The 18,252-nt window shown below is 42.9% G+C and overlaps 1 protein-coding gene across 1 annotated transcript in view; it reads right to left on the reverse strand.

Annotated features, from left to right (window-relative positions):
- Positions 1-18,252, reverse strand: part of SMPX (small muscle protein X-linked) — a 52,593-nt gene that overhangs the window by 18,635 nt on the left and 15,706 nt on the right. Inside the window, exons 3-4 of the mRNA XM_032620659.1 lie at positions 18,165-18,251; positions 11,902-12,050 (exon numbers count right to left, since the gene is read on the reverse strand). Of these exons, the coding sequence (XP_032476550.1) occupies positions 11,916-12,050; positions 18,165-18,251 (222 nt within the window). The 3' untranslated portion in view covers positions 11,902-11,915. The remainder of the gene's footprint in view (positions 1-11,901; positions 12,051-18,164; position 18,252) is intronic.

The raw sequence follows: 18,252 nt of genomic DNA on the forward strand, positions 1-18,252 counted from the left end.
AAGAGAGCAAATTATTTGTGCTTCCAGGCAATATTCCGCCCATTCACCTGACCCCGGCTAGACTCCCTGATGTGTATTCGAATCCCCAAAGCTGACAACCTCGGCGCCTGGTGCATGCTTTATGCTCACTAAATACTTGTTGAATGACTGACTGAATGCATGCATGAATTGGATAAATGAATGAGCAAACGAATGAACGCGTAAATAAACCAACATGTCAGAGTTGTGGTGTCATCTCTTTGTGGAGGTGACAGTTTCTGCAGCCTCTTTAAGCCTTTGTTTGTTTTTACTGTGACCTAACGCAGTGATATATTGGAAAAGCCCAGAAGACTATGGTTAAATAACATTTTTAAAGAATGTGGTGAGTGCTAGTGATTAAAAGGACTGGCTGTGGAGTGCGACAGATGACAGTTGGCATCTCACCTCCGTGACTTAAAAGCTGGATGACTTTGGTCAAGTTACACAAACTCTCTCAGCCTTCTTTTCCCCATAAATGAAATGGGCATCACAGTATATACTCCACGCAGTCAGCATGAGGAGTTAATGAAATAATGTATGTGAAGTGCAAGACACAGTGTCAGTTATATCACGAACATGTAACAAATGCTAACAATGACAATAAAAATGATGACATTAGGGGCTTCCCTGGTGGCGCAGTGGTTGAGAGTCCGCCTGCCGATGCAGGGGACACGGGTTCATGCCCTGGTCTGGGAGGATCCCACATGCCGCAGAGCGGCTGGGCCCGTGAGCCATGGCCACTGAGCCTGCGCGTCCGGAGCCTGTGCTCCACATCGGGAGAGGCCACAACAGTAAGAGGCCCACGTAACGCAAAAAAAAAAAAAAAAAAAAAATGATGACATTGATGTTAGTGCTGATGATTACTAATACTGTATGTTTAACGTTCATATTTTTAAAAACTTGATGAGAGACTTCCCTGATGGTGCAGTGGTTAAGAATCTGCCTGCCAACGCAGGGAACACGGGTTCAAGCCCTGGTCCGGGAAGATGCCACATGCCACGGAGCAGCTAAGCCCGTGCACCACAACTACTGATCCTGTACTCTAGAGCCTGCGAGCCACAACTACTGAGCCCGCATGCCACAACTACTGAAGCCCCTGTGCCTAGATCCCGTGCTCCACAGCAAAGAGAAGCCACCGCAATGAGCAGCCCGTGCACTGCAACGAAGAGTAGCCTCGACTCACCGCAACTAGAGAAAGCCCGCTCACAGCAACAGACCCAACGCAGCCATAATTAATTAATTAATTAGTTAGTTAAAAAATAAATAAAAGATTTGATGAGCTGCTGAGATAACCTACTGCTTTCTGATACTTTTGCAGTGAAAAAATAACCTACCAAAAATAGTTGTGTTTAAGGCCTAATATGTACCATATACCATAAATATATTTAGTTTACCAGTTGACAAGAGAATCATATTTAAGAGTAGCTGATTCCTAAGTCTCTGATTAATGTGAAGAGATTATAAATATTAGGCGGTTAATTACTATTCTCTTTTTATTAATGTTTTGATTTCTGTAAAATGCAGTGCATTGATTGCTTGGAAAGGAACGTTTGCAAGTTGGTCCTGACATCAGCTTTTCAAGTTGATCAATCAGCGTTGCTTAGTCTCAGCACAACTAACATGTAGGACTGGATAATTCTTTGTTGTGGGGGGTGGGGGCTGTCCTGGGCATCGTGGGACATTGACCAGCATCCCTGACATCTCCCCACTAGGTGACAGTGGCAGTCCATACTTCCCTCAAGTTGTGACAACTCAAACTGTATCTAGACATGGCCCTCTGCCCCCAGAACCACTGGGTTAGGGTAATGAGTTGCATTGCATTGGGAGCAGGGCAAGCGCCAGTGGTAACTGCCCTTTAGCCGGTGGAAATCTACATGCCAGAGTACAAGGTTTTACAAAATTTGGTCCTGAGTCACCTCTGCCTTCTAGAGAGCTGGCCGGAGCAGATGTGCTTCTCTGGGCTCAGATCTGTTCTCACCAATTTCACATCCCTACTGAGAATTCACACACTAGGCCCTCCAGATCTCTGTTTTAATAGAAACCATCCAGGTAGCTTCTGTGTGTTTCTGTGTGTTTGCTGAGAGGCTCTTAAAGCAACTGCCATGATCAGCTCAAAGGCTCCTCACGTTCGCCCTCAAGAGTACTTTACACCCACACAGGCTGTAACCAGGGCCTAGAACAGTAGCTTTGCCAGGCAGGTTAACAAATGAATAAAACCTTGATGCAGTTCAGAACCACTGCAAAACTCATCTTTATCCTAACCAAGTGGGGAGCAGGAAAAAAAAGAGCATCACAAATCAAAAGAAATGTGGCTTCACTAGAGAGTGAAAAATCTCAGCATAAAACCATTTCCTTCAAACAAAATGAATAGAGCTTCTGTAATTGGGTCAAAGCAGGGAACATTCCAAAATTGAGGACAAAAAATTTGCAGCAAACCACAGAGAAGACATTTGGAGAAGTTGTTGGGTAAGTTTAGTTCTGTGTAAAACAATAAATCAGTCCTCTGTCTTCTGGCAGAGGGAAAAGGTTATGAAATCATGATAAGTCAAAGACTATGAAAAACAAATCACTTAATTCTGAAAGCTACAAAGCAGCATAAAAAATTCTTATGATAGAGAAAGAAATGCTATACGATCTCACTTATATGTAGAATCTAAAATGCACACACACAGTCATAGAAAAGGAGATCAGATATATGGTTACCAGAGGCAGAGCAGGGGAGGGGGAATTGGAGGAAGGTGGTCAAAAGGTACAAACTTCCAGTTACAAGGCAAAGAAGTACTAGGGATGTAACATACAACACAACACAGTGGCTATAGCTAACGCTGCTGTGTGGTATACAGGAAAGTTAAGAGAGTAGATCCTAAGAGTTCTCATCACAAGGAGAAAAATGTTTTTCTTTTTTCTCCTTTTCTTTCTATTGTATCTGTATGAGATGATGAATGCTAGCTGAACCTATTTCTATAATCATTTCACAATATATGTAAATCAAACCATCCAGCTGTATGCCTTAAACTTAGGCAGTGATGTATGTCAATTATTTCTCTGTAAAACTGGAAAAATATTCTTATGAGAAAATGTGAAGTGGAAAAAGCAAGATTCAAAACCATACATGTGCTATGAATGATGCTCTGTAGGAAAAAAGTAAAAGGAGAACCAGTTCCCATTTATGTGTAGTTATTCTGTACCAGGTGCTATGCCTAGATGTATTTTTAAAAATACCTCTCCCTAATCCTTCACATCTCCCTAATCCTAAACCCTATGAGGGAGACACCATTTTCTGCTTTTTATGAAACGAGGAAATAGAGACATAGAGCTCAAAGTTGCAAAGATGGAAGGTAATGAGACCAAGTCTTCATGACCTAAAGCCCCATACTGTTAGCAACTTAGTTGTATTGCATTCCATATGTAAACCCAAGGGGAAAACTGGAAGGGAAGATATCAACTTGAGTATTATGATAAATGGTGATCTTACAGGTGATTATATTTTATTTCCCAGCTTCTATTATGTTGTTACAGTGTTTATATAAATAGGTTGTTTTAGCTTATTACATTTTACCATTTAAAAGGGCTGATGTTTCCACTCATGCATCAGTTTAATCATTTGCCATTTATGTAGATATGGGTTAAGCTTACTCTAAGATGATAAAGGGCCTGGTTCCCAAATATGGAGCTGCTAATATTGATTTGATTGGTTGGTTATGGATTTGATTGGTTGGTTATTGATTTGAGATCTTTGTTCTTTTTTAATATAGGCATTTACAACTATTAGTTTCCCTCTAAGCACTGCTTTTGCTGCATGCCACAGTTTAGTATCTTGTATTTTCATTTTCATTTGTCTCAAAGTATTTTCTAATTTCCCTTGTGATTTCTTCTTTGACTGATTGGTTGGGGTTTTTTTTAAGAAATTTTGCCTTTTTTTAAAAAAATTTTTTTATTTATTTATTTATGGCTGTGTTGGCTCTTCGTTTCTGTGCGAGGCTTTCTCCAGTTGCGGCAAGTGGGGGCCACTCCTCATCGCGGTGTGCGGGCCTCTCACTATCGCGGCCTCTCTTGTTGCGGAGCACAGGCTCCAGATGCGCAGGTTCAGTAATTATGGCTCACGGGGCTAGTTGCTCCACGGTATGTGGGATCTTCCCAGGCCAGGGCTCGAACCCGTGTCCCCTGCATTGGCAGGCAGATTCTCAACCACTGCACCACCAGGGAAGCCCGACTGATTGGTTATTTACGAGTGTTAAGTTCCACAACGTGTGAATTTCCCAAACTTCTTTCTGTTCTTGACTTCTAATTTCATTCTATTGTACTCTGAGAACATACTTGCCATGATTTCAGTCATTTTAAATTTATTGAGACTTGTTTTGTGGCCTAACATGAAATAAGTCCTGGACAATGTGCCATATGTGCACTTGAGAAGAATGTGTACTCTGATATTGTTGGGTGGAGTGTTCTGCTGATGTCAGTTATATCCAGTTGGTTTATAGTGTTATTCAAGTCTTCTATTTCTGCTATAGACTGAATGTCTATGTCCCCCCACCCCAAATTCATATGTTGAAACTTAATCCACAGTGTGATGGTATTAGGAGGTGGGGCCTTTGGGAGGTGAAAGGTCATGAGGGTGCAGCCCTCGTGAATGGAATTAGTTCCTTATAAAAGAAACCCCAGAGAGCTTCCTTGCCCCTTCTGCTGTGTGAGAACACAGGGAGAAGATGGCCATCTATGAACCAGGAAGCAAGTTCTCACCAGACACCAAATCTGCTGGTGCCTTGATCTTGGACTTCCCACCCTCTAGAGCTGTGAGAAATGAATTTCTGTTGTTCATAAACCACCCAGTCTATGGTATTCTTTTATACTGGCCCAAAGAGACTGAGACAGTTTCCTTGTTGATCTTCTGTCTAGTTGCTCTATCCATTATTGAAAGTGGAGTATTGAAGTTGCCTGCTATTATTGCTCAATTGTCTATTTCTCCCTCCAATTCTGTTAGTTTTTGTTTCATGTATTTTGGGGGTCTGTTGTTAGGTGCTAAACACACTTCATCAAGGGTCTGAGTACATCAATTTGCCCTTCTGCTAACACTGTCAAAATTAGCCTTTGAATCAGCAAGAACAATCGTGATGCGTAATGCTTAACATTTAAGAGTAATGAACACCTTATGTTCTCCTCGATCAGAGATGGCATCTTTCTCGATGACTGGTTGGTAAATATGTCTTATCTGGACATAGACATTCTTTGAAAAATAAATCCAAAGAATTCTTGAAAATTAAACGATTTTTTTCTGGATTTACATATTTTTCTCCCCTTTTGAGGAAAATGAGCCAACCTTGACATTTTCCCTAATTATTCAGTTTCCCAGAGGAATAAAGTTATAATCAATGAATTAAAGTCAAATTTCTGAGCCCTTTACTGATCGCGGTCAACAATGTTACCGTCAGTCCTTGACAGAAAAGCTAGTCTTGCTTTTAAGTAGTAATCTCCCTGAGAATGCAAGGACTTGGAAAATCTACAAGAACACATTTCTAGGGGACACCAGGCTTGCTGTGGTCAGGGCACCAGTAATAAGGCATGTGTGCTCAAGATGTATCAGATGTGCCCTAGCCTCTAAGAAGCTATATGCTGGCATCATGAAGAAGATTTAAAAAGCAAATGAATACATCACTTTGGTAAGGATTGTGACAGCATAAACAGAAGTTGCCAGAGTTGGGGCAAAGTGCTGGATAGAGAAGGCATGCCTCCCACAACAGGGCATTATAATGGTTCTTTTCCAAACTACAAAATCTAGAATCAAGGCTGGTTGACCAGTGTGGGGTATGGGATAGAGACTAACTTGAGACCATGGCGCAGCGTATGGGTGTACAGGAGTTACGGATCATTCCAATTCACTCTCACTTATTGCACTATAGCAGTGTTTCTCAAAGTATGGTCCAGTGCCCACTGGGTGACTTCGAAAGACTTCCTGATTCCAAAATGCAAGTGCTTTACTCAGTTCTTACAACAAAATGGAGATTCATTCCATAGACTTTCAGTTATATACATGGCCAAAAGCTACTAAGTGAGTTATTAAGAATCACTACAATTTTGCATTTTTCTAAAACCCTGGTTTAGTACATAATCATCAAGTCTGGCTGTTGCACAACACATGGCCATGCTGCAATGTCCAACACAGAGAGGAGTAATTCCTGCCACTTCAGAAGGACAATTTCTTTCTAGTGCTTCATCACTCCCAGGGCTTTCAGTTGCTGCTATCTTTGTGTTCATTAACATAATTGTAGAATTCTTCTTAGGGTTTATCTTTGTTAATCATTCTTCTCATAACTGCTGCATTGCTGCTACTTTGATACTTATTTTTTTCCTCTCTAATTCTTTGTTATCACCGAGTTCTTTTACTGCTGGAAAAAGAGAAGAGATGATGTAGGCAGGTTGTGGAATGTTGCTTTGCTCTGCTCCAAAAGTTTAAGAAGTATTGCCCTAGAGGAACTGTTTGGTCTCAGCAGGGTGTCCCAATAATGATGCTCTGGACATTCCCTACGTCCAGAGGTTATCTCTGAGCCTCTGTTTAAACCATTCCATTCCCACCACCTCCTTGAAATTGTCCCTGATGCCAAATCATTGTGAGTTCCCCCTCTCGTAAGTCATAAGCTTGCTTTGCTCTACTGCCTACTTGTTAGTAGGTCATAAACAGCCATGGGGTATCTTGAATCCCTGAGCTGCTATCTAGTTCTTGAATTGTTACCTATCTTTTGAAGTTTTTTATTTTTATCTTTCCATCAAGACCTAAGTATCCTGAGAGCAGGGACCAAGTCTGACATCTATATATCTTATAGCACGGAATGAAGAAAATGCCTACGGTGCAGAAGCTAGTTACAAAGGTTTGTTACTGGGCACCTGTGGTCTGATCTGGGCGTTGAGAGTGGACACAGAATCTGTTGGACACCCGCCCTTAGCAGTCCTCCAGGTTCCCCAGACCCCTGTCCGTGAAGTCTGAGGCGGCATCCCCCGCAGCTACAAGCAAACAAGCTGACAGTGGCTTTTGACGGTGGACATGGGGCGGGGAATTCCTGATCATGCAGCAAACAAGCAGGCATGCGAGTGTGGGAGGGTTCTTGGTTTTCAGACATTGCTGCTGGTCCTGTCTCTTCATCTGGCTCCTGGGCTTGCTTAAATCGCCATTTGGCCACTGTAAACCACAGCCAGGAGAATCCTGAGATGTACGGGGCTGAACACCTGCCTTTCCCTGCCCCAGCCTGTTCCAGCGTGGAATAGGGCCCCATTTGGGATTCTCCTGTGTCTCTTGGTCTTGACTTGGTATGTGCTGCCTCTGTGTGGCCTGGTTCTGGTTCCTGATGAGGTCCAGGCCCTAACTCCTTTGCCACAAGCCGTGATTACTGATCTCTAACTGGCTAGTCATTGGCCTTTCTGATTCTTGTCCTATAGTATTTTTTATCTATTTTCATGAACAATTCTAGCCATGACACAGGGTATGAAAAGAATCTGAAACCCCACTTAAAAGGAAGTGCTGATCTTAGCTAGAAGGAGGTGCTGCTCTGTCTTATGTCTAAAATATTGTAATAGTTATATCCTAGACTTTGAGCCTTAAGTCTTGTGGTTTTCATAGTTTGGTGCTATGGACTTATTCACTCAGTCTTCAAACAACGACCTGTTTGATTAAATCATTGAACAATACATGGTGAGGGCAGGTGATGAAGTGGTGGTCCAAAAGGAGAAAGTCAAATCCAGCCAGTGAGGGGCAAAATGACGGCTGGTCCAGGGTATTTACTGTTTATGATTCCGCTGAATCAATCAACGTTAAGAAATGTTCTCCCTCTGTGACCATAAACCATGACCACGGAAGTCTCAAAATCTGACAGATTTGCAGGAGAAGAATTGATGAGTCAAAAACAAACCAGCTCACTACCTCTCCTACAAGAAATAAAGATCACTCCTTGTGTCAAAACAATGACTGTCCTCATCGGGAACTCAGATCAATTACCTGGACAACTTAGGTTTTCACATTCCTGTAGAATAAGGACAAATAGGCCTCTCCGAGTGGTTTTGCATTATTAGAATTTGTTCAGGAGAGAAGAATCATTAAAGTCTTCTGTGAGAAAATGAAGTAACAAAAAATGTTTTCTGGATACTCTAGTACCTTTTTTGCTATTTTATGGAGTTGGTATTGTTCCCCATTACTGTAACCATAGATACAAGGCTACAGAATCAGCCTCGCTGCTGAATAACACCACAAGATTCTCTCTGAACTTTTTTTTTTTTTGGCCACTCTGCACGGCGTGCGGTATCTTAGTTCTCCAACCAGGGATCAAACCCGCACCCCCTGCAGTGGAAGCGTGGAGTCTTAAGCATTGGACCTCCAGGGAAGTCCATCCCCTCTCTGAACTAATTTTAAAACAGCATTCCTTTGGATCTTCCAAACAAAATTCTTCTGAAACTGGAACTAGGGTTAAATTTAGGTTGACAAGGATTTCATAAAAGCAAAACCCTTTAAAATTTGCATTAAAAATTCATTTATCAGGACTTCCCTGGTGGCTCAGTGGTTAACAATCTGCCTGCCAATGCAGGGGACATGGGTTCGATCCCTGCTCCAGGAAGATCCCACATGCCGTGGAGCAACTAAGCCCGTGCACCACAACTACTGAGCCTGCGCTCTAGAGCCTGCGAGCCACAACTACTGAGCCCTCGTGCCAGAACTATTGAAGCCCGCACGCCTAGAGCCCCATGCTCCACAACAAGAGAAGCCACTGCAATGAGAAGCCCGCGCACCGCAACAAAGAGCAGCCCCCGCTCGCCACAACGGGAGAAAGCCCACGCGCAGCAACGAAGACCCAACACAGCCAAAAATAAATTAATTAAAAAAAAAATTCACATGTCTAATTGAACAGCCTTGGTTGGGTGATGATAATAAATATTCCCAAAAGTTCATTTCACTTCTGCAGGCTTTCTCACAAGAAAGTTCTGTAGCTTTGTCCCAAGCATATTAGAATATTTCTTCTCAGCTTGGCAACACAAGCAGGACTGATATAATGATAGTCATCAGTTTGCTTCATTCTGTCATAATTAATACCAAGTGTGCGTGGCCATGCTTCAGGTCAGTTCCTGCTCACGTCACTCTGTCCCCATCCAGGTTCCTGGGATTCACGCTATGGTCACAGAATCCACTGTGTTTTATTCTTACTCCCTTTTTCGTTCATGTAACTGTGCTGAAAACACTAGATACTGTCCTGTTCTTTTAACTCAAACTGGCTCCTACACTATGAAGAAATCTTTTCGGCAGAACTTCCTTGCAAATGTCTTAGTAAGTCAGCATAAGCGTGACTCCGTCACGAGTGGGATTGTCTCACAGAACGTCTGTTCTTCATTATGTTTACAGAAGACACTGTAGGGCCCCATTGCTGTGCTTGCCTTTGCCATCTACGTGGTCAGAAGATGTCACCCTAATACCCACAGGGAGTGTATCATGAAACTTAAACAATAGGTAGAATGCTCCTCACACCGTATCTGTCACATGATAAGTAATCAGTATATGTATCTAGTGTTCAGTACACAGCAGATACTCAATAAATATTGGTTTAATAAACGAATGACTGGATGGATGAACAAATGAATGGACAATCAGCCAGATAAATACCTGTTTTATGTTGCCAATATAGATTCTTCTCCTCTAGACTTAAACTTCTGCTTAAGAAATGGAATAAACTGTGCGTGGTGGCCTTCAGTAATGTTGGGTAAAGCTCCCAGGGTCTCATAGGAGAAAGAGCCATGACTTGGGCCAATTCCACAAGCCCACTACTGACAGAAATCCCACACCAGTCTGCAGGCATCAGGTCTGCAGTGAAGGGTGGGGCTGAGCCCTCACCAGGGGATCATTACTGAACAGAGCCAATGAAAATAAAGTCGCAGGCCCTGCTTGCAGTGCCTCTAAGGGTGGCAGGTACAATTTTTTTGTTTGTTTTGTTTTGTTTAACATCTTTATTGGGTTATAATTGCTTTACAATGGTGTGTTAGTTTCTGCTTTATAGCAAAGTGAATCAGTTATACATATACATATGTTCCCATATCTCTTCCCTCTTGCGTCTCCCTCCCTCCCACCCTCCCTATCCTACCCCTCCAGGCGGTCACAAAGCACCGAGCCGATATCCCTGTGCCATGCGGCTGCTTCCCACTAGCTATCTACCTTATGTTTGTTAGTGTGTATATGTCCATGCCTCTCTCTCGCCCTGTCACAGCTCACCCTTCCCCCTCCCCATATCCTCAGGTCCGTTCTCCAGTAGGTCTGTGTCTTTATTCCTGTCTTACCCCCAGGTTCTTCATGACATTTTTTTTTTCTTAAACTCCATATATATGTGTTAGCATACGGTATTTGTCTTTCTCTTTCTGACTTACTTCACTGTGTATGACAGACTCTAGGTCTATCCACCTCATTACAAATAGCTCAATTTCGTTTCTTTTTATGGCTGAGTAATATTCCATTGTATATATGTGCCACATCTTCTTTATCCATTCATCCGATGATGGGCGCTTAGGTTGTTTCCATCTCCGGGCTATTGTACATAGAGCTGCAATGAACATTTTGGTACATGACTCTCTTTGAATTTTGGTTTTCTCAGGGTATATGCCCAGAAGTGGGATTGCTGGGTCATATGGTAGTTCTATTTGTAGTTTTTTAAGGAACCTCCATACTGTTCTCCATAGTGGCTGAACCAATTCACGTTCCCACCAGCAGTGCAAGAGCGTTCCCTTTTCTCCACACCCTGTCCAGCATTTATTGTTTGTAGATTTTTTGATGATGGCCATTCTGACTGGTGTGAGATGATATCTCATTGTAGTTTTGATTTGCATTTCTCTAATGATTAATGATGTTGAGCATCCTTTCATGTGTTTGTTGACAATCTGTAAATCTTCTTTGGAGAAATGTCTATTTAAGTCTTCTGCCCATTTTTGGATTGGGTGGTTTGTTTTTTTGTTATTGAGCTGCATAAGCTGCTTGTAAATTTTGGAGATTAATCCTTTGTCAGTTGCTTCATTTGCAAATATTTTCTCCCATTCTGAGGGTTGTCTTTTGGTCTTGTTCATGGTTTCCTTTGCTGTGCAAAAGCTTTTAAGTTTCATTAGGTCCCATGTGTTTATTTTTGTTTTTATTTCCATTTCTCTAGGAGGTGGGTCAAAAAGGATCTTGCTGTGATTTATGTCATAGAGTGTTCTGCCTATGTTTTCCTCTAAGAGTTTGATAGTGTCTGGCCTTACATTTAGGTCTTTAATCCATTTTGAGCTTATTTTTGTGTATGGTGTTAGGGAGTGATCTAATCTCATACTTTTACATGTACCTGTCCAGTTTTAAGGGTGGCAGGTACAATTTTGAGCCTACCTTTCCCTCCTCTACTTACAGAGTCATTACCAGGCCCTCTTGGTCTGCCTTACCCACACCTGGGCTACCACCAGACCTCCTCAGCTCCTTGCCCCTCTGATCCTCCAGCTCAGAAGTAGCTCATCGCTCTTTGGGGCATCTGGGTAGGGAAACTGAGGCATGCAATGATGGAGGGCTCCCTGTACCCGAAGATCAAAAGCTCCTCAAGGACCCCGTCCCAAGCATCTTTCCTCTCCCAACCCCACCCCCACCCTTCCCCAATCAAGAAGGTAACCAGCAAGGGGATGGCAGGCAAACATCCTCAATGGCCCTCTGACTGGTTTGGGAGTAAGGTAGGCTTAAAAGCTTGGCTTTACATACCAGAAAAACTTTGCGCCGGAAATACTGGTCTAACCTGAAGGTCCTGATCCTTAGCAAACACTTCTGGAATTCCAGACTCCTTCGGTGCAAGGCTTCCGTAAACCATTTTTATAGTGGTCTTTTTGAGACAAAGAAAAGAGTTTTTCACTCACCTTTTTTCTTCCAACTACTGTTCAGCTTTGGGGACATACTTCAGTTCACTTTTAATATTCTGGATCTCTGATAGGTTGACCGCAGGTCCTGGAAGTTTCTTAGCTCCTGGAATTGACTTCTTCTCCTCATCCAAAGTGGGAGGAGCACCCTGAAGAGAAAAAAAAGGAGAAAGATTTAGCTCACCGAAAAAGACATTTGGTCTCTCTAGGTCACAGACATGAAGCAGAAAACAATTGAAGCAAAAATAGTGTCAGAGAGTAATTCTAGCAGAGTGACTTTTTCTTGTGCTGTTGGGTTACCGTCAGAGTTTCAAGATCTCCTGAAGTTTATAGAAGAATAAAGTTGGAAGAAGAAAACAAGTAATTTCCGCATCACTTAGAAAACCCAAGAGTACTGTTCAGTGTCTGATAGCTAATAAAAATTACCACTAGTTAAAAGGATTTGTGTTGTGTTTCCAAGAGAAGCATCTTACAAGATCAAATTTAATTTGGTATCATAGTATCATAAGACGCCTGAAAGGCACAGGTTTGTAGACTGTTAGTGCACGGCTATCTCTAACAATGACTTGGTCCAGGAGTTTTCCGTTCTTTTGTTTGGGGTGCAGTGGCTGCCAGCCTTTATTACAATGACATTTCTGGGAAGCAGAAACAAACTGAAACTGAGATCAGCAAAACCTTTTTGAATATGGGTGGGGTAGGATGGAGTGGCAGAGGAGGCCCAGCTCTCCCCTCCTGCTTTGGAAAGCATTTTACGTTTCCTATTGTTTTATGTTTTTCTGTTGTTGTGGCTTTAGGGCGGGACCATATCCTATACATTTTTCTGTGGGTCCTCCAATGCCTGGTGCAGAAGTGCACAGGCACACTTGTTGATGGTTGTTTAGCTGATTAAGCCTGAGAATGTGCCATAGTGACAAATCTATGCCTCTATGTACATACACCAAACACGTATTAACAGTGGCTGTGAAACAGTAAGATCCGTTGCTGTGTGTAGCTCCTAGAACTCCAATTCATTACTACAGACAGTTGCTGGTTAGCTCATTCCTCCTATTTACTAGCAGTGGGGGGCATATTCCCCAGGGCCCTGGAACGAAGGTGTTGGAGGAACATTTGATCTCTGTGGCAGCCACAGGAGCACGCCTCTCGGATCAGTTTCCTGCAGGGAGGATAATTGAATGACAGGCCCGGCTGCTTCACCCTGAAACCCGCCCATCACCCCGCTGAGGTAACACTTCCCACGGCTGCTCGTGGCCAATGAATGAGTGTCATAGGATCCTAAGGCGGGCCCGTTCCTGGGAGACCTGGGACTCCTCTGGGAGGGACTTGGGCTCAAGAATTTTCCTTAGAACAGCACTGTTGTCTAAGATGCTTCCGCCCAACCCTCTGTCCCACTCTCCTTCACCTGCATCACGGTCTGAGGACCCTCTCGTTTTTCCTTACAAGTGTTTTCCCCAATAAATGTTTTGCCCATCGAATCCCACCTTTGGATCTGCTTCTTGGAGGACCCAAATTAACAGGCCCCCTATGAGACTGGCAGAGCTCCACCTGCTGGGCCAGCAACTGAGTGAACCAATACAGTTATGGGAAAAAGAATAAGAAACTGTACGTTTTTCTCAGGTGCAAGCCCTGTGCCCATATGTGTTGCCGGCCTAACTAGGCAGCCCTGTAACTTGGGTATTAACGCCAATGCCGTGCTTTAGCCCCCATCTGGCTCCTATATCTAGTTCTCAAATTGTCTAAACCCTAAATGGAAAGGGCAGAAAATGTTCAAGCTTCCCAAACTTTAACAGATTATTTGGTAGATGTGTCCTTTACAGAAACGTTTTTAAATTGCTTATTTGAGGGGTTCATGGTTTTTCCTGTAGTCATTTTCTTTGAATCTGACCCAGTGCTGATGAAATAGCTAACATGTCACCCACACGAAATGATACAGTAGTTCGATGTAGACTGTACCTGTTGTAAATATCTGTTGTATATATCTGGAAAATGTTTCCCCGGGTCAATGTATAGAGCCATAGGCTCGGCTTCCTTTCATCATGCACGCACATTCATCATTTATAAATGCAGATTTAGAAGCAATAGTTAAAACTGTTAAACATCCACTTGGAGGACATGGTATTCCAAAATGTTCTTTGTTGGGCTTTTGGAAAGAAATTTTAAACAAGGCTATAAAGTGCTCTTTAAAAAAATTATATATATATATATATATGTAGTGGTGAAATGAAAAATGTTTCCTTACTTATAAATGTTCCCATGGTTGTTAGGTGGGTAGATCTTAATAAAGAAGTATGAAGGAGAAAAATGTTTCCAGCTCCTTCTGTTAAGTTCCTGGCTGAGTCATAATCACTATCTTTCTAATATCAAAATGTGCTATACTGGCACAATTAACACAGAAAACCAGCATGTGCAGTTATGTGTCTGTGTGCAAAGATTTACTGTGCAAACATACACAGTTAAAGGATGAAAATACTTAATATTAGGCACTTTCCTTTAAATTTATTAAAACCTCAATGCACTGTGTTTTTTATTTATCAAGGTAAAACTTTTAACACTTGATTTGGTAAGGTCACATATAATGGAAAATTATAAGTGGGTATATTTAAGAACTAGGTTTTAAGATATTGACTCAGGAGGGGGTTAGTGGTGGTGCATATTCTTAACTGAATCTTCTCTCATCTTTTAAAAAAGAATGCGAATCAGATTCCATTTTTTTCCTGTGAATTTGTTATCATAAGAATTATAATGCATTAAGGCATGAACAGGCAGGGGCCAGATGGTTCCATTTGGCTAAGTATGCTCTCTTTTCTTTTGTAAGTAGATATTTGAATTGAGAAGGGATATGGAAGACATTCTTTGGTTTTAGATAAAGAAAGCTTGAGAGAAGGCTTATCAGCCCCGCGCCATTCCCAGTTTCAGAAATGGCTATTGTCACAGGGAAATGCCCCCCTTGGGGGGTGACAGAGTATTTGTAAAATTTGGCAAAATGGTGAACCACTTCCCAGCTATCTCACCTTCATCTCCCTCTTCACTACCAGATGCCCTATTTCGTTTTCCCCTAAACTCTCTTCTGTACGACACAACAGCCTGGTGTGCTTATACACACAGTGTATTATGCTCATACACTGGAGACTTAATAATAACAGCAAACACACTGCTAGCTCTTCTAAGTTACACCTACTAACTCATTTAATCCTCACATCAATTCTCAATCCGTGGGACTTCCCTGGTGGTGCAGTGGTTAAGAATCCGCCTGCCAGTGCAGGGGACACGGGTTTGATCCCTGCCCCGGGAAGATCCCACGTGCTGTGGAGCAGCTGAGCCCGTGCACCACAACTACTGAGCCTGCGCTCTAGAGCCCGCGAGCCACAACTACTGAGCCCACGTGCCACAACTACTGAAGCCCGCGCACCTAGAGCCTGTGCTCTGCAACAAGAGAAGCCACCACAATGAAGCCCACGCACGGCAACAAAGAGTAACCCCCGCTCACCGCAACTAGAGAAAGCCCGTGCACAGCAATGAAGACCCAACACAGCCAAGAAATAATTAACTAATTAATTAATTACTTAAAAAATTCTCAATCTGCTACCATTATTATCCCTATTTTACAGTTGAGGAAACTGAGGCACAAGGTATGGGGGGGGGTTAAGAAACTTGCCCACGGCCTCACAGCTAGGAAGTAGCAAGACTAGAATTAAATAGTGTATTTGCATCATGTGAAGGGATCAGGTGGAGAGGGAAATAATTAACAGAAAATCCCAATGTGCTGTTTTGTGGCTTAATAATGATGTAACTGAGAGATTTGGGAGGCAGAGCAGGGGCTTGTCAATACGCTTCAAATCACTTTAATCAAGCAGCTGCCTTGTCTTATGCAGAGCAAGGGCTTACAGAGACCATAGGTGGGCAGGAGACTCAGCCAGTGCTCACAGGCCTTGTCAGATGGCCCGTCCTGGCTTCCTGCTAGGGTCCACCTTCTTCACGTCTGAGATGGTGGCGGGTTTGAGATGGGGGAGCTCCTGGCTGTGATGGAGGTGGCCTGTTCTGTTCAGGAGTGGTTTGTTATGCCCTCGACTTTAGACAGTGATTATCTTAATGGTAAGCTAAGCAATGAATCCCAAATCTAAGAAAGTCAGCAATTCCGAGGTTTTAAACTGGATAGTCATAGAAAAGCGGGGCTCTACAGGTTATTTGAATTCAGATTCCATTTTCCCATTCAAATCATGCAACCAAAGGTGGCTGGGGCCTCGTAGCCAAACCAAGCTGCCCAACTACTCCCCTTGCAATATTGCTTCCATGAGAAACTTACTCCAAGGTCCAGCCCAGAACTTGAGTCATTAGATCCCACCTCTCCATAAGACCCCACAAGTCCTGAGAGTCCCTTTCAGCTCTCACAATAAGGGAATACCACCCCTCGCCACCCTCCCGACTGGTGAGCCCCACAAGAAAGGTGTAGCTGAATTCAAGAAACACTTCTGGGGTCTCTGGATCTCTGTGGATACCTCGCTCCCTCCATCCTGAGAAGAATGTTGGTTGACCATTTGTTTATGTGGTTGGTCATAAAGTAAGTTTTCAAAACCCAGGCTGTATCAGTTCTTAGTTATTTTAGAATGTGCTGGAACCATCAAGCTGGGGACAAGGCAAGAGTACGAGCAGGGTGCTTTCCCAAGCTCCTAACTGGGACACTTGTGTGGAGGAAAGTACCAGTTGTAGAGAAGAAGCGAGGGCCATCTCTACCACAGAGGAAGATGGATGCAAGCCTCCAAAACAATAGTCACATCAGTCAATTTAGTGTGAAAAGAGAGTCAAGCTACCTTCCAACTGATTGCCAGACACAGTGACACACAGCTTAAGAGGAAGCACAGGAAGAAAACCTAATTACAGATGAATGGAGATTTAGGAAGAATGCCTTTCTGCCCTCCCTTCTACCTCCCTGTGCTTTTTTCTTACAACATGTGAAATAATAGGCCCAGGAGTCCTTCATAAAAATTGGATAATTCGATCAATCGATAAACAGTCATTTATTGAATACATGACTCTTTCCTCACAGCAACCCTCTGAGGAACGGACAGAATCGTATTTTGCAGACAGAGACTCAGATACTTGACCAAAGTCCCAGAGGGAGAGCTCATGATCATGAGCTACCTGGGTGGCCAAGTTAGCAGCAGCAGAACTAGAAATTCTGTACCATCAGAGCCGAGTAGGGCCAGGTCTTTTCAGCTTGTATGTTGAAAATTTGTTATTCGTCAAGGGTGACTTAGTGACTGCAACTCCAGAACTTGGTGATGTCACTCAAATACTCTATCTCCTCCTTTCAAAAATTATCTTTCTATTTATAGGAGGCTGGAACCGCTAACTGAGGACCACATCAGGAATTATTTATGAGAGAAAAAGGGTAGATGCAGGACAACCAGTTTTATTAGCAAATACCAAAAAGGTCACCTACAAAAGTTTAAAAAGCCTTTTCACCTTTTAAAAAAGATAAAATACAGTTTGCAATACCCTGTGGCTTTATTGCTCCAAGACCTTAACTTTTTTTTTAGAATCAGACCTTCCAGGTTTCATCAGAAAAGTCAGAATTGAGGAAAAAATATAAACATTTGGGCAGAGAACTATATTTATTGCACCCATGATGAATTTTAGCCCCCATTTTAGAAGACTGGGTATCTGAATTTGGGGGAAAGGAAAAGAAAGAAAGGGAGGGAAAAATACAGAAATTGATAGACTCCTTTGCAAGTTCCTCTTTTCAAAGGAAACACCCAGAGATTGGGGCTTTTTGTTTGAATCCACAAGTAATTTTACGTGCTTACTACCTGCGTTCCCACTGGGGTTCATCACTCATCAGAAGCTGTACTACATACATCCAGCTATATTGAATAAAAGCTTCAGAGTGAAAACTTAGCAAGCTACTGACTGTTGCTGAACCAAGAGCATCTGAGAGGTTCCCCCTCCCCCTACACACACACACACACACACACACACACAAGGAGACACACGCAATCAATAAACTAGATGCTAAACTCAGCGTCTTCAAGTACCTGGGCCAGGCACTTAGATTTTTGGCTGGAGGGAAGTGAGGGTCAGTGTGTTTCGTGGCTGATTGAGCAAGACAACCAAAGAAATGTATGCACTACATGATGACTCCTTGACCCACATCCATTTGTGCCCTCCTTGTCCTGGAAAGCTGGCCCTCGCCTTGCCTCTGCCCTCCTCTAGTCAGGATGTTGGAGGAGAAAGATGGTGCTGAGCTCTGCCAGCTCAGTTTTTCTCACCTCCTCCGTTTCCGGAGTACATTCTTTTCTTCTGGGGGGTTGCCCAGCTCCTGGCCGAAAGGCTCCCATTGGGATATTGATATTTGCC

Source organism: Phocoena sinus, chromosome X (assembly GCF_008692025.1).
Source record: "Phocoena sinus isolate mPhoSin1 chromosome X, mPhoSin1.pri, whole genome shotgun sequence".
NCBI lineage: Eukaryota > Metazoa > Chordata > Mammalia > Artiodactyla > Phocoenidae > Phocoena > Phocoena sinus.